This window comes from Egretta garzetta, unplaced genomic scaffold, assembly GCF_000687185.1.
Source record: "Egretta garzetta isolate BGI_Z169 unplaced genomic scaffold, ASM68718v1 scaffold109, whole genome shotgun sequence".
NCBI lineage: Eukaryota > Metazoa > Chordata > Aves > Pelecaniformes > Ardeidae > Egretta > Egretta garzetta.
This window is the reverse complement of record NW_009260793.1, coordinates 2,175,680-2,189,572: the sequence shown is the minus strand read 5'-3', so window position 1 is coordinate 2,189,572 and position 13,893 is coordinate 2,175,680. Positions and strand designations below refer to the sequence as shown.

Genomic DNA, 13,893 nt, shown 5'->3' with positions numbered 1-13,893 from the left:
TTCCCCAATATTTTCTGTGTAAATCCATAGTAAATATTTTTGACATCACTGATGGGTGACAGTTTTGTCTGATAACTGGGTCATAAAGCAAAGGCTATGGGCCTGTCCTCAGACAGATGCAAGGGTAATGCTAAGCAGAGCAAGAATGAGCTATTCCTGTAATAACTGTACAGTGTTCTAGAGCAGCTCAGTGCTACAATCAAAATAGCAATGTCTTTTAAAACTGTGATTCTTAATCTTTTTCTCTGTCTCTAGAAACTAACTAGGTGTGAGAATTTTGATGAACGCTTCAATGTAATTTTATGTAATTTGATGTTGCCATATAAATCTCTTTTATAGGTCCCTTTAGATGGAATTTAATGCGGCAAAAACCTTGTCATCAGAAGGATTAATGCCTGCATTAGCATTTCCGCAATAAAATCGGAAGCTAAATGGTGGAGGCGACAGACACCTCAAACCTGGATTGCTCTGCTCTGCATTAAGTGCTGGAGTTTTTATTGCTTGCTGTAGGGAAGCTGTTGCCAATGCTTACAAGGAACTGCTTATCCCTGCTTCTCTGGGTCCTGTTTGATGGAGGTCTCCTAACGCCACTGCATCCACAACCACAACAGACTTTAGAAGCAGAGCCAACAGAAAATGTTGTCCCAGTGCCAGGGAGGAGGTCATCTGCCCAGCGAGTCAAACGAGGCTGGGTGTGGAATCAATTTTTTGTGCTGGAGGAGTACATGGGCTCCGAACCTCAGTATGTGGGAAAGGTAATTTTTCACCCTTTCTTTAAAAGCTGAAATGACACAGACAGATATTAAAATGTGCTATATATGTGTACCTTTTTCTGGTGGGGCAAATCTCCTTCAACTGTCAGTGCTTCCCTCTGTTTATCCCCTTCACCATTCAGCCTCATATAGTTATTTTTACTTTTAGTGCACAAGTTTATAACATCTACTTTCTACCTTTGTAAGTTTTGTCTTATTTCCTTATCCTTGGTTTTGGAATGAAACAAGAAAAAAAATAGAAGGGAATTCTGAGATAAGTTTGTGGTGCACAACTAACTTTAATTGAATCTACTGTAGTAGCATACTTGATTTTTAGCAATGAATGTCAGGCTGATATCAGAGATAAGATTTAAACCAGAAATGTTTATCCCAGAATTCACAGTCATTTCTGTGATTGGTATCGTTAATCCAATTCAGTTTTCAGCTAACGAAGATACTTGCTTTTTGCTCTGTTATCTTATGCCTCAGTATCATTTGCTTTTATTTCTGATTGTTCAGATTGTTTTCAGGTATTTCTAATATGTTTTATTGCTTCATAATTCAAACTCTTGCATTATAGCTTTTATACTGTGTGCAGACACTCACACTTACACATGCAGAGAGTGTTTGCAATTCTCTCTCTCATTATATGACCACAGTTTCTGTAATAGGGCATAAGTAATTCCATAACCAACTGTTCAAGGGGTGTGGGGGGTGAATTTAGAAAATCGAGTTTTCAGAAAGGAAAGCTGAAAACAAGACATGAAAAAAATAGGAGCACAGTACATAACTGCATGCTCTGTATAATTTTCAGTGTTAGTAAAAAATGCTACTCAATGAACATAAGAGGTCAGGGATTCATTTCCTGCATCCCCTAAATGCCACTTCCCTAGACAGTGAGGTTCAAATTCACCTACCATAAAAATGAGGCATCATGCTTCAGTTTTTACTTTAATACTGTGTTTTAACTTCTTTTAATGTAAAAGCTGAGAATGGGGGGAGGGGTTGTGTTTCTAAATACAAATAAAATTTGCAGAAAATTAATTTTCCCTTTTACCCTTCCAGGAAACTATTCAAAGTAGAGGATGTATAAATAAACCAGCAAAAGACTACATGTGGTTCACTGGATGATTTGATAACAAAAAATGTACTTGGATATTAGACATGTAGGTATTAGTGTTAAGCACTAAAACATATTAGTCAAAACATTTTAGAAAGCTTATATCACAAAGGTAACCTAATAAGTTTGTTTCACAGTCTGAAGAGAGGGGGATCACATAAAGAGAAATTGCATCTTTCTGACATCTGGTTGATACAAAATACACTTTCTCTAATGCATATCTTTGTTCTGTCCACTTGCTAAAAATGCAGACGAAGACTCTATTCACATTTGATGCTGTAGCACAGGCAACACCATTGCTCTTTTTACCTCAGAAGACAGATGTTATTGCTACACTACTGCAATTCATTAGTCATTATTCCTTTATGTAAGATAGCCTGGGTAATCATTTAAGGTCAGTTCTAAGCTGCCAAAATAATACTAAGTTTGCACAAAAATTACTGTTATCAAAACATTTGAATTTGTGCTTATAATCAACTTCAGAACTAATGGAATATTTTCATTAAGAGGAACATCACAGATTTACCTGGGATGGTTTTTAACTCTTAAGACTTTTTTTAACTGTTACAAGTTGCAGAAAAGACACTTTTCAAATATGAGGAGAGATGTAATTGCAACGCAGCACATGCAATTGTCATGTTTCTTCACAGGATATCATATACTACTGTTACCTAATAAATAAAATATGGAAGCATCTTGGTGGTGAAACACAAAATAAATTAGGATGTTTAATTAGTGCATCAGTAACATTAAGTAAAAAAATATGCTTCCAGAATAATGCACTTCATTCCAGGTGAGCATTTTTTTCAACAATGGCTATTCCCTGCTAAGCATCCTTTTGATGTTTATTATAATTATTTTATCTATATTAACTATTTGCTTCTATATAGCTGAAAAATAACCTGCCAGTTTTTGCATGTCATCTTTTCCTAAACTCTTTAAAAAAAAAAAAAAAACCAAAATCAAAACCAAAAACCAAGATGGAGATCTTCATGTTTTCCCCTTATTTTCCACAAAGCTCTCAAAGATAGAGCACTAAACAGGGGAAGTTCTTTAGAGAAATTGTGCTTTCAAATCCAGATAGTGAAAGCCATGCTTAATATAAATTCAAACCATTGTCAACATACTGAAATACACTCAACAGTGGCTAATCAATATCTTTAGATCTCATGTAATTTTTTAAAAACACAGAAAATTTTTAAGATATGAAATGCAATTGAGTTCTTGATTGATCGCAGAAATAAATTTTGTTTATATTTGCCATAATTTAGTTTTATTCCAAAATAATATATTTTCAACGTAATACTTTTTGTAGTGCTACTGTGCCTTATTTTAAAGTGATATTAAGTATATGATAGTGCAGGGTATTTCACATGACCTGAAATTACAGGGATTTTATCATCTTCTTCCAGCCATCATAGCCAGACACAATATAGTGACATGTGCATCAGCATTTATATCACTTATAAAATTGCTGCACTAATAATGTCACAGTAATTTATAAATAAGAATTTAATGTGTCTATTAAATCAGCTTACAATTTCACTTAACAGTTAGGTGTGACTAGTTAATTTTTGAAGCCATCCGTAAGAGAACACAGATTTACAGCAGTAATGTCAGCTGTTATCAGCCAACGCACTTAATTCCCTTTATGTCTGTTTTTAGAAGACTATCTCAAGAAGTGTCAGGTTGCAAATCAAAATATAGTTTAGAAACTGATGCGAGTAGTGTAGCTCACAGTTAGAGATCTTGAAATAGTACTTCATGTAGAAGCCATTTAACCTGAATATGAAATAAAAGTTTGGAAATCCTCTGTTTGCGTAATATGGAAGAGCCATAAAAATCCATCATGTTACCAAACAAAAGATAGCTCCCTTTAGTAGAGATAAGTGGGATGAGTGGCTTGAGAGCAGCCCTGTGGAGAAGGATTTGGTGGTACTGATGGACAAAAAGCTGGACGCACCCGCACCCTGGGCTGCGTCAAGAGAAGCATGGCCAGCAGGTCGAGGGAGGTGATTCTGCCCCTCTACTCTGCTCTGCTGAGACCCCACCTGGAGGAGTCATCAGGACAGGAAAGATGTGGACCTGTTGGAGTGGGTCCAGAGGAGGGCCACAAAAATGGTCAGAGGGCTGGAGCACCTCTCATATGAGGAAAGGCTGAGAAAGTTGGGGTTGAGAAGAGAAGGCTTCAGCAGACCTTATTGCAGTCTTTCAGTACTTAAAGGGGGCTTATGAGAAATATAGAGTCAAACCTTTTAGCAGTGCCTGTTGTGATAGGACAAGAGGTAATTGTTTTAAACTAAAAGATTCAGACTAGGAGGAAGAATTTTTTTTACAGTGAGGGTGGTTAGACACTGGAACAGGTTTCCCAGAGAGGTGGTAGATGCTCCATCCCTGGAAACATTCAAGGTGAGGTTGCGCGCAGCTCCTCCAACCCAAGCTATTCTCTGATTCTATGATTGATTCTGTGATTCTATGATTCTGTGTAAGCAGACCTGGGATAAAAAGCAAAGTTGGAATATGGTGTTGCCATGTGACCCATGAAAATTGAAAGGATGCTGGAAGGCTTACTGTAAAATAAGGCTTGCTCATGTACTTTGCTGTGCGTTGTCTTCCTGGTTCTGTGAAGCTCTGGAAGGCCATGCACATGTGTGGATTAAGATAAAAAAGTTCATGCTTCTTTTCTTGCGCCAAAGCTCAGTCCCCACTGAATGGTGATAGAAATCATCATAATATCAGATCCTCAAGCATGGCTGTGTCCCACCACAGTTTATAACCACTAACAAGGTAGCCCTTATGCAGGGGTAGATCAAGTGGGTGCAACCCCACCAGAACATTATAAATCTTGCTGTAACCTTTATTGTTGTGTTTCAATAGTGACATGTAGAGGCAGCCTTAATGAAATTAAAGTTCAAGAGAACAAAATAGATGAGAACAGTATAGGTTCTTCATTATCAAGATAATATTTAAAAAGTTTTTAGTTGATATACAGGTATAATGCTTCCATTTATTTATGTGTGTCTGTGTTCCTAGTGTGTAAATGCATTACATCTTTCTCATATTGTTCACCTGCACAGTTGCTCTTAGTAAGGATTTTTGCTGGTTATCCTCAAGCTTGCAGAGGCAGGCAGGTGGCAACTTGTACTGAACAAAGAATGCGTGCATAGGAAAAGATTGCAAAGTCCTTTTCGAGGTAATGGTCATTTTCCTTCTGTTTTCCAGTGTGCAACAACTAAATATGCTCAGCTTGCCAGATATTACCTTGCTAATGAATAACCTATATGCAACATTTTGTTCTTTAAACCTCTGTTACGTTATACATGCTCATGTACAAACTACTATGCATTTTTTTTTATGATCCCCACAAGCTGAAAAATGTAATAGATGCGACTGCCCTATGGCAGTATAGGGTGCTCGTTGCAATATGGTGTTTTTCATCTGATTCACTCTTGAGGGAAAGCCTCATCATCTTCAGAGGTTTCACAATATATCAAAGCAGAAATGGTGCTGACTTGGAGGAAGCAGAGCTCTATATCTGTGACCAGATCAGAGTGCTTTTCTGAAATCCAATAATTTATCCTCTGCATTTGAAAAATGAGCATAGAACATATTTATGCATTTTGTAGTGGATAGTTTTTAATATAATGAAATTAATGTTGACCACCTTCCATCAGGCTTAAATCAACACTTCATTCTGAAAGCACACTCAGATTTTACAGTTATTTTCCCACTCAAGGAAGTGTCTGGATGACAGCACAGTCTGTGAAGGACATTTTGGACTGCTTGTGCAGAAGCTGTTTGCAGACAAATGAATTTATAGTGCTGCAGCTATCATTTTGGTGTTATTCACAAGAACTGAGTTAAGTTGAAAGAAAAGGTAAAATTAAAGGAAAAGAAATGCATGCAGTGAATGTGAAAGCTACTGCCCTTTGAAGAAAGAAAAAGGCTTAAGTCTCTCTTCATAACTGTACCCTGATTAATCTGAATTTTTAAAGAATTATATTTATATTAGGTTTCTGCTAAGAGTGTCACAATATTTTATTTAAATCTGTCATAGAGGTTTTTCCTAGCTTACTAGATGCTATGCCCGCAACTGAAGTAACAATACTAGAGAGAGACCTGTATATCATCTCCATTAGAATATTCGTACAGTGCCATTTTCAAAGAGTTGAGAGTTGTTTCAGGGACTGCTGCTAGTAACATGTTAATTGACTCCCATGATGCAGAATATCACAGTTGCTCATTTCTGGATTATTTTAATATGAAAGATCTTCCAAATAATGTTTATAAGAATGAGCTTGTTCAGTACATCTTTAACACACAAGAATTCATATACCCACCTCTGCCTGCAGACAGCATTAGTGATATTCTTGTTGAGCCTTACTGGTCCTTAGATAATAGTTTAAAGCATGATCAGGCATGATCACATTAGCCTGACTTACTAAACTGACTGAGTTTATACCATGTACATCTTCAAGTAAAAGGATTGTCACAATTTATTACAGATAAGAAAATTGATGAGGAGAAATGAAACTAAAAAAAGCATAAGAGGAATCAGAATGGGGGGCAGAACTCCAGACTTCTCATCTTGCTGTGTTGAGCTGAGACCTTTGTCTCTCTCACCTATTTCTGGCTGGTGAAGAAAGTGATGACTTTAAAAGCTTTGCATCCTGTATATTGCATAAAGTATGTGAGACATGAAGCAATTTTGACAGCTGCACGTGAAAGTGTGAGAAGGAAGTAGAACCATGGAAACACAAAACTCCGATGAGCAAAGTCGGACCGCATTTAATGTTTACTTTTGCAAGCTTATATTTTTACAAGATATATAAAGACCTAGTTTTGACACTTGTGGTAGAGACAAATAACTTAGAACATTTCTCATTTAGTGGCTTCACTTATTTATCAATTTACTTAGGTAGCTCATAGTGGGAAAATCAGAAGCAAGATACTGATGGTAGCAGCACCTTTTGCCTGTGGTCCTTGCATTCATGAAAATTATGTTAGGTATTTGGAGATGAAACAAAGATGAGAACTATGTTTTCATTAATTGAATGAGAGAGGAGAATGAGTGAGTTCAGAACTGAGAGAGATCAAAATAAAAAGGAAGGATCAACTTCTTGAGCTGTAACCCACATTTTAGGGGATGTAAAAAGTTGTGGTTATTGTTCTGGACTGCTAAGGAGGTCACAAACAGAAATAGTTAAAACTCTCAAGCTCATCAGGCTGCATTGGCCAAGAATTCAGTCATCAATGTAGGAGACTGAAAGCCTGTGGAGATGGTCCTGATAGTATGAAGTCACCAACTCTCACAAGACCTCTGAACACAGCTGAGTGTGCTAGCATGTATCTGAAGTTTATGTTGTCAACACAGATGGAGAAATACAAATGATATTGTAGAAATTAAACTGCTAAGGAAAAGCCTTATATCTATTGTAGTTCTGTTTGGAATGTTTTTGTATAAACGGCTTCATCTGGACAGGAAGATCGTTTGAACCAGGAAATATGTGAAAGGATAGTTTAAAAAAAACCTTACAAAATATATTGGGGGATTAAGGGGATGGACAAACCAAAACATATTCTCTCTTTTAACCATTGGTCAAACAATGACGTTATTCTTCCTCTAGGTTCACATACCTCTACTTCATTGTATTCTGAAATTAATTGCTCCAGTGATGGTAGCCAAAACGTTATGGATTGAGCCATGGCAATGTTAGCTTAAATAGTAACAAATGTTTCAGAAGTACAATAGGTTTTGTCTAAACAGCCGTGTGCAGTAGTTGTTCTTGTATTTACAACAAGAGAAAAAAGCACGTATAGAGAACAAAGACAAGCTTGGAAAAAAAACCCTCCTGTCTTCTAGCACCAGCTTTAATTACAGAGATTATTTCCTTGTGTACATTGTATTTATTTTTACTGTCAGTCCCTGAACATGTAAGCTAGAGTTATTATAGATACTGTTGGACTAGTGCCATTATGACTTTGCTACACGGCTTGCTAAAAAAATAGGTTGTCACTAACACATGGATTATTCACTCCTAGTGTCATGAAAATACTTAACTGATAACTGAAAAAAATATTACTCTTTCATCCTGGACACTCTTGTGCTATCTTTGGTATCAGTAAGGATTTAGGCTGGGACCTATGTTGTTTAACATGATCATAAATAATCTGGGAAAGGATGTGAGTATCCAGGTGACAGTGTTTGTTGTTCATATTAAGCTATTGGAGTTAGTAAAGACAAAGGCTGAATGGGAAGAATGAGAAAAGGACCTTATGAAACAGGATTAAAATAATAGACAATAATTTATATGAAATGGTACAAACTGTGTGAAGGAGGGGATAATTCTAACTTCATTAGTAAAACGTTGTGCTCTGAGACAACCATAATCTCTCTCAAACGAGATCTTGTTTTATAATAGTTGTATGCACATTTGCTCAGTGTGCAATGAGTGTCAAAAAAGCAAATGGGATGTTAAAAATTCTTAGCAGCAGCGGAAAATAAATGTCATTATAACAGCTTTGTATCTAAATTTCTGGTGAGCCTGTTTCTTCAACATTATGAATTATTTATCTCTGGTCTCAGAGAGAACGTGTCCCAAAGAACTGAGAAAAGTACAGAGATGGATACAAAGGGAATCAGTACCTTTGGACTGACTCCTTGGAAAGGAATGACTGAGTAAGATAGGATTCCTTAGCCTGGAAAAGAGACAAAGAGGAAGAGGTAGGACAGGTCTCCATAACTTCTAGAACAGAGCAATGAGGCTGAAGGGGGAGGAATTCCTCCTTCACCAATGCAAGATGGGAGGCATCAAATGAAGCCAACAGGTGGCACACTCAGAGCAAAGAAAAGGAAGTGATTGTTCACAAAATGTATAAATCCAAAATAGGTAGCTCCCTGTCACAGGGTGCTGTGAATATTAAAATTTTTCATATGTATGAGAAGAGCATGAAAAAGTTCACGAAAAATCAATCTGCTGAAAGCTCGTAACTACAGAGTCACCACTAATATCTCCACAAATTACTGGAGGCTTGGAAATTATGTGGTGAACTGTGCTTTCTCTCACCTTATGCTTTTCTCCAGGTATACGTTTCTGGCCTTTGACAGAGCTCTGGGCTGGAGGCCACCTGCACACAGCGCAGCACACCAGTCTTCTGTGGGGATCACTGGAAATAACAGACGTTCTCCTCCACCTAGGAAAAAAATGTAAATGAGAAACCTTAAAGGAGAAGTGTTTATTTTGGTCTTCTCCCCAAAAGTGACTCATTTAACTTTGTTGAAAGTAATTTGGACAGTTTGGTGGGTATGAATATGATCAAAGAAAACAATTCAGTTATACATAGAAAAATATATTTACTTAAATATTATTTTTCCTAGTGAAAATATAAACATTACTCCTCATGTATAAAATGCAAATATCTGCAGTACTTCATGTACCAATTTACTAATTCTTTAGTGAATGTGGCTTTAGTGATTGAGTACTATTTTTTAGTGAATTATTAGTAATGATACTAGTTTAGAAAGCTTTAAGACTGTAGTGCAGATTAGCATCCTAATGCAATGTTGAGAAAAACATCCAGTTAGCAAGAGTTTTGTGATATTGTTGCAAATATTCACGCCTTGCAAGCTCTCTCACTACCTACCATTTTACACTGTTTCATTAGTTTTCTAGTCCATGCAGCTGGCAGAAGATCTTCCTTTAAAAGATCCTTAAAAAGAGCTGAGCCTGCTCAGACCCCCTACAACCCCCTCAGAGGACCCCATAACTCTAAAGTTTGCCTAGGCTGTGTGTGGCTGCAGCTGTACTTACTGTCCTGTTAGCTAAGGGGCTCGGCTTGTGCTGCAGCCTGCATGCCCAGTGTTCCAGGCTGCCTGTGTGATTCTCTCTCTGCCTTCAGGCAAGAGGGAACCAGCTCAGTCTGCGCTCAGGCCAGCTTGAGCATGGGAAGGGACTTGATCAGGTGCAATGAAACCTCCCAAGCAAGCTCATCACCTACATGTAACACAAATTTTGCAACCCTTGAACTGCAGGGGTACCTGCACTCAAGCCCAAACTCAAACGTGGCTGCAAAAGACAGGTATGAAGCACAAATATTCCCATATGTCATCTTGCTGTGATGTTTTTATCGTTTTGTAAAAATCTTATGCCATTATTAGAAAATGCAGTAGGTCATTCAAGTCATACCTTGCAATTTGCTTCATGGAACTAAAATGACCTGTTGAAGTGGATAAGAGTGGAAATCATGTCATGATAGTCTGACTGCCTGGTAAGCTGAAAAGCAAAAAGTACATGAATGGAAGCTTTTGCTATACCTTCTGCTTTACTCCTGCAGAAGAAGTCCTTGTTTATCTTGCGAATTCAAAAACCTTCAGAGTTCTTTATATGTTTGCATACAGTCTTTCTATACAAAATGAATACCACATAAATTGAAGGAGAGTAGATATTTTTTGTGCAGGTTGAATAAGAATTTAGGCCTGTCAGGAGTCTGTACACCAGCCTTTTGATTTTTCTTTACTTCTCCAGGTCTTCGAACGGCTTGCCCTTTAAAGAAGCTTAAAGTGAAGCAAGAGAGAGAACTTTCTGTTCCAATATCTTAGAGCTAATGTCAATAAATGTGTTTTAATTAGTAAAACCTTTTCTCCCGGTGACTGTGGCAGAGAGTAAACCATAGTCCCTGGTTATGACACTGTGCCATTCAGCAGAGGCTGTTCTATTCACTTTTTTCTGATGTCGTTGCTTTTCATCAGTGATGTCTGAGGAAGCTGTGGATCACAGCTGATTAGGAGTCTGTCTTTTTATTCTTGTATCTTGGTGTTGAAAAGAGTACAGTCTGGTAGTATTTCATAACAAAGAAAGCAAAGACATTTTCTTTGGTGTGTCAAAATACAGATTTGGTTAGTTAACAAGATTTATTGTGCCAAAAAACATCAGTGGTGCAGAGCAGTCTAAATGCTCTAGCAATATGTTTTTTTCTTATTGTGAGAAGTGAAGCATAAACTGTCAAAGAGAAGCCAAGAAAAAAAATCTCATTGAAGTTATTAGTGCAATGTATATCTTCTAGAACTGGAGAGCACTTTTTCAGCACTATCGTATAAGCCATTTAATAGCTCCCACTTGTCAAATCCAGCTGTATCAGCCCAACAGCAGGTAACTGCTTCTAGTTTAACCCTAATTGATACCAGTAGAAGAGTCCAAGAAAAAAATCGATGAGTGTTTGCGGAATCAGGAGATTCCCGCATAAGCCTAATGAATTCTGACAGAAAACATTTGTGCAGTTTAAGAACTGTAATAAAGATGCTGAAAACTTGAAACACTGACCAGTTTTACTGAGAATTTTTTCTTTTCAGTAAAGGTATGTGTTACTGTGGCATTTTAAAAAACTACAGTATTTACTTCTTTTGAGTAATTTCTATGCTGATAGACTAATTTGGTATTATCAAAAAGTTAAAGGGTAATAAGACACTTGCTATCTATGTTAGAAACAATAATTCTGGCTTTTTTTGTATAGCAAAACACAGAACAAAAATAAGTTCTTCTTTCATGTGGGATACAAACAAGATTAGTCTACTTTACCATTTTGACATGTTCATTGCAATGGTTCATTTGTGATGTCTGAAAGCTGTTGTAAAGCCTGGTTCTGAATTGCACTTACTACATCATTCCTTCTTCAGCAAGCTGAGTGTAAAATTCTGCCAGATGAGCCTGGTAGCAACTGTAGCATAATTTTATTTGGGGTAGTCAAATTAGATATATTGTCAATTAAAAAATAAATTAATGTGTAACCTAGTCTTTTGTTTTGGAGGAACTTTATTTTTTTTAAGACATTGTAACTGATCCTACACAAAATGAATTGTTCTGTCCTCTATGCTTGTCACCATCTCTATAAAGTACTGTGATTCAGAGAGGTGCTTTTATGGGCCTCATCACTAAGGCATCTGAACACTGCAATGATTATCCTTGCAGTGGCTCTGAGGCAAGTATGTATTAGTCCTCTTTCATAAGTAAGGAGTTGAAGCCCAGGAACGACTGAATTACTTGTCAGAGTAATTATCAGATTTGTATTGAAACCCTAGAGACTATAAAGTCCATCCTTCCGTTGTTTTTTTTTTATTTTTACAGGTGGGTTTTTTATATAAATAATGGCCTACTGTTTGATATTGTCTGAATTGATAAGTAGGGAGTTCTCTCTATGGTGAACAACACAGTATCTGAGAAAGCTGGACAGATCTGCCTACCTGGAAATGAAATAAAGGATTACTGATTAAATTTCTCTACATAAAACCAACTGCAATGCTCTTTAGATTAAATAGTTATCTTCCAAGTTGATTCCTAGTCTTGACATTAATAATGTCAGATTTGTAACTGCAAGGTGAAGTAAGCTCAAGGCAAAGAGGGAAGGGGAGAAAAGGGTGATGCTGTCAATTCCTTGCTAGCCCACTGTATTACAAAACAATTAAAACAACAAAACCTGTAATCAAAAATATGGTACTGTTAAATTCCTAATTATCTGTATGCATTATGCTTTATGCTTCTTCACTTTTGTTCCTTGGATTAGGTTATTAACTTGTTTCTTTGGGGAGCCCAGCCCCAGAGACTGATTCTGGAGTAATGGTTTCCTCAGTGTATTAAATAATTCTGACAGGCTGCTCATTTTCTTTAATTATCTCCAAGTATCAGTAGTTAAAAACTTGTAAAAAATAATGGTATAAGTAATTAGCCTATTGGCATTACATTTCCTATAGGCTATACAAGGTAATAAGAAATGTGTACTGAATTTGATCACATTTTATACATTGTACAGATAATTTTGCATTATTGGGGAAAATATAAAAATTACATTATTTGGGGGGAAAAAAGCTTGCAACCCCTCTGCCCAATATCCCCAAGGCAGGAACCAAAGTTTCTTTCATTCTGTGTGTTTGTGTGGGCTCTATTGCTGTGTTTGCTAATGATGGGCAGTTGGTAGGCTATGTTAGATAAATATGCAGAAGTTACTTGCTTCAGTGTTACTGTCCAGTAATGTAGCTCAAACTGCAGGAAAAAAGAATGTTGCAAAGGTAAATTTAGGTAAAATTATGCAAGGAATTTGCAAAGCCATTGCCATTGTATCATGGTCATGTTTTTAAATAGCTGAAAGTCATTTATAGTCTTAATATTCATGCATGTTATAAACTGAAAGACAATATGAAGAAGGGCCTAAAACAATGCCTACTAAGAAAGATAATGGTGGTATTTGTCTAAATGCTACCAATACCCCACACATTTTGGCAGATTTTATTAACACAAATCCTTTTCAGAAAACTGATCTTCAGATTCAGGGATTTTTAAATAAATTTTCATTTTTTCCTGTTAAATTCCAGTTCACGTCACATTATGCCACCACTAATTTTATAACCAGCTGATGAGAGCTGTATTTCTTTACTTCAAGAGAAATGACCTTTGTTTACAATGCAAACATAAACTAAAGCCCACTTTCATTTTGAGCTGTGTCCAAAAAATAAATTGGACTTTTGCTAAAAAATTCTTTTTGATTCTCTCAAAATAAAGAAGTGAATATTTTCCTTCTGAAATACTGAAGTCTTGACCACGTTTCAGAACCATGGCGTTTATGCATTACCTGATAGCTGGCGAATCCCCATGAGCATTTTTGTTCCAATCTAAAGTGCACTTTTGAGGCAAATCTCTTGATCATTCAGACTTACTGTGCTTTTGTTCACACCAGGAGAGGTCTTGGAGGGTATAATCTAGATCACTTCTGGATAAAAATACGCTGAAAGGATGCACTACATGAATTGGCACTTAGTCCGTCAAACCAGATGAGATCTTGTCTGCAGCAAAAAAACCCTGAGGTGCATTTATTGTGGGCATTGTTCCTCAACATCAGCTGCTTCATTCTACAGATCCACTCTTACTGGCTCACGTTACTTGCTAACATAGGTACAGCTCATGTCTAATAAAAAATAGATACAGAGAAAATACCCAAGGCTAGGTGAGTGATGGCGTGTTTAGTCAGTCCTCT

The 13,893-nt window shown here is 36.8% G+C and overlaps 1 protein-coding gene across 2 annotated transcripts in view; it reads left to right on the top strand.

Moving 5' to 3' along the window:
• The first annotated feature begins 524 nt into the window (after window positions 1-524).
• The window catches only part of CDH12 (cadherin 12), a 173,118-nt gene continuing 159,749 nt past the window's right edge, over window positions 525-13,893 (top strand). For both annotated transcript variants that reach the window (XM_035902107.1, XM_009646725.2), the window contains exon 1: window positions 525-755. In XM_035902107.1, the coding sequence (XP_035758000.1) occupies window positions 525-755 (231 nt within the window). The remainder of the gene's footprint in view (window positions 756-13,893) is intronic.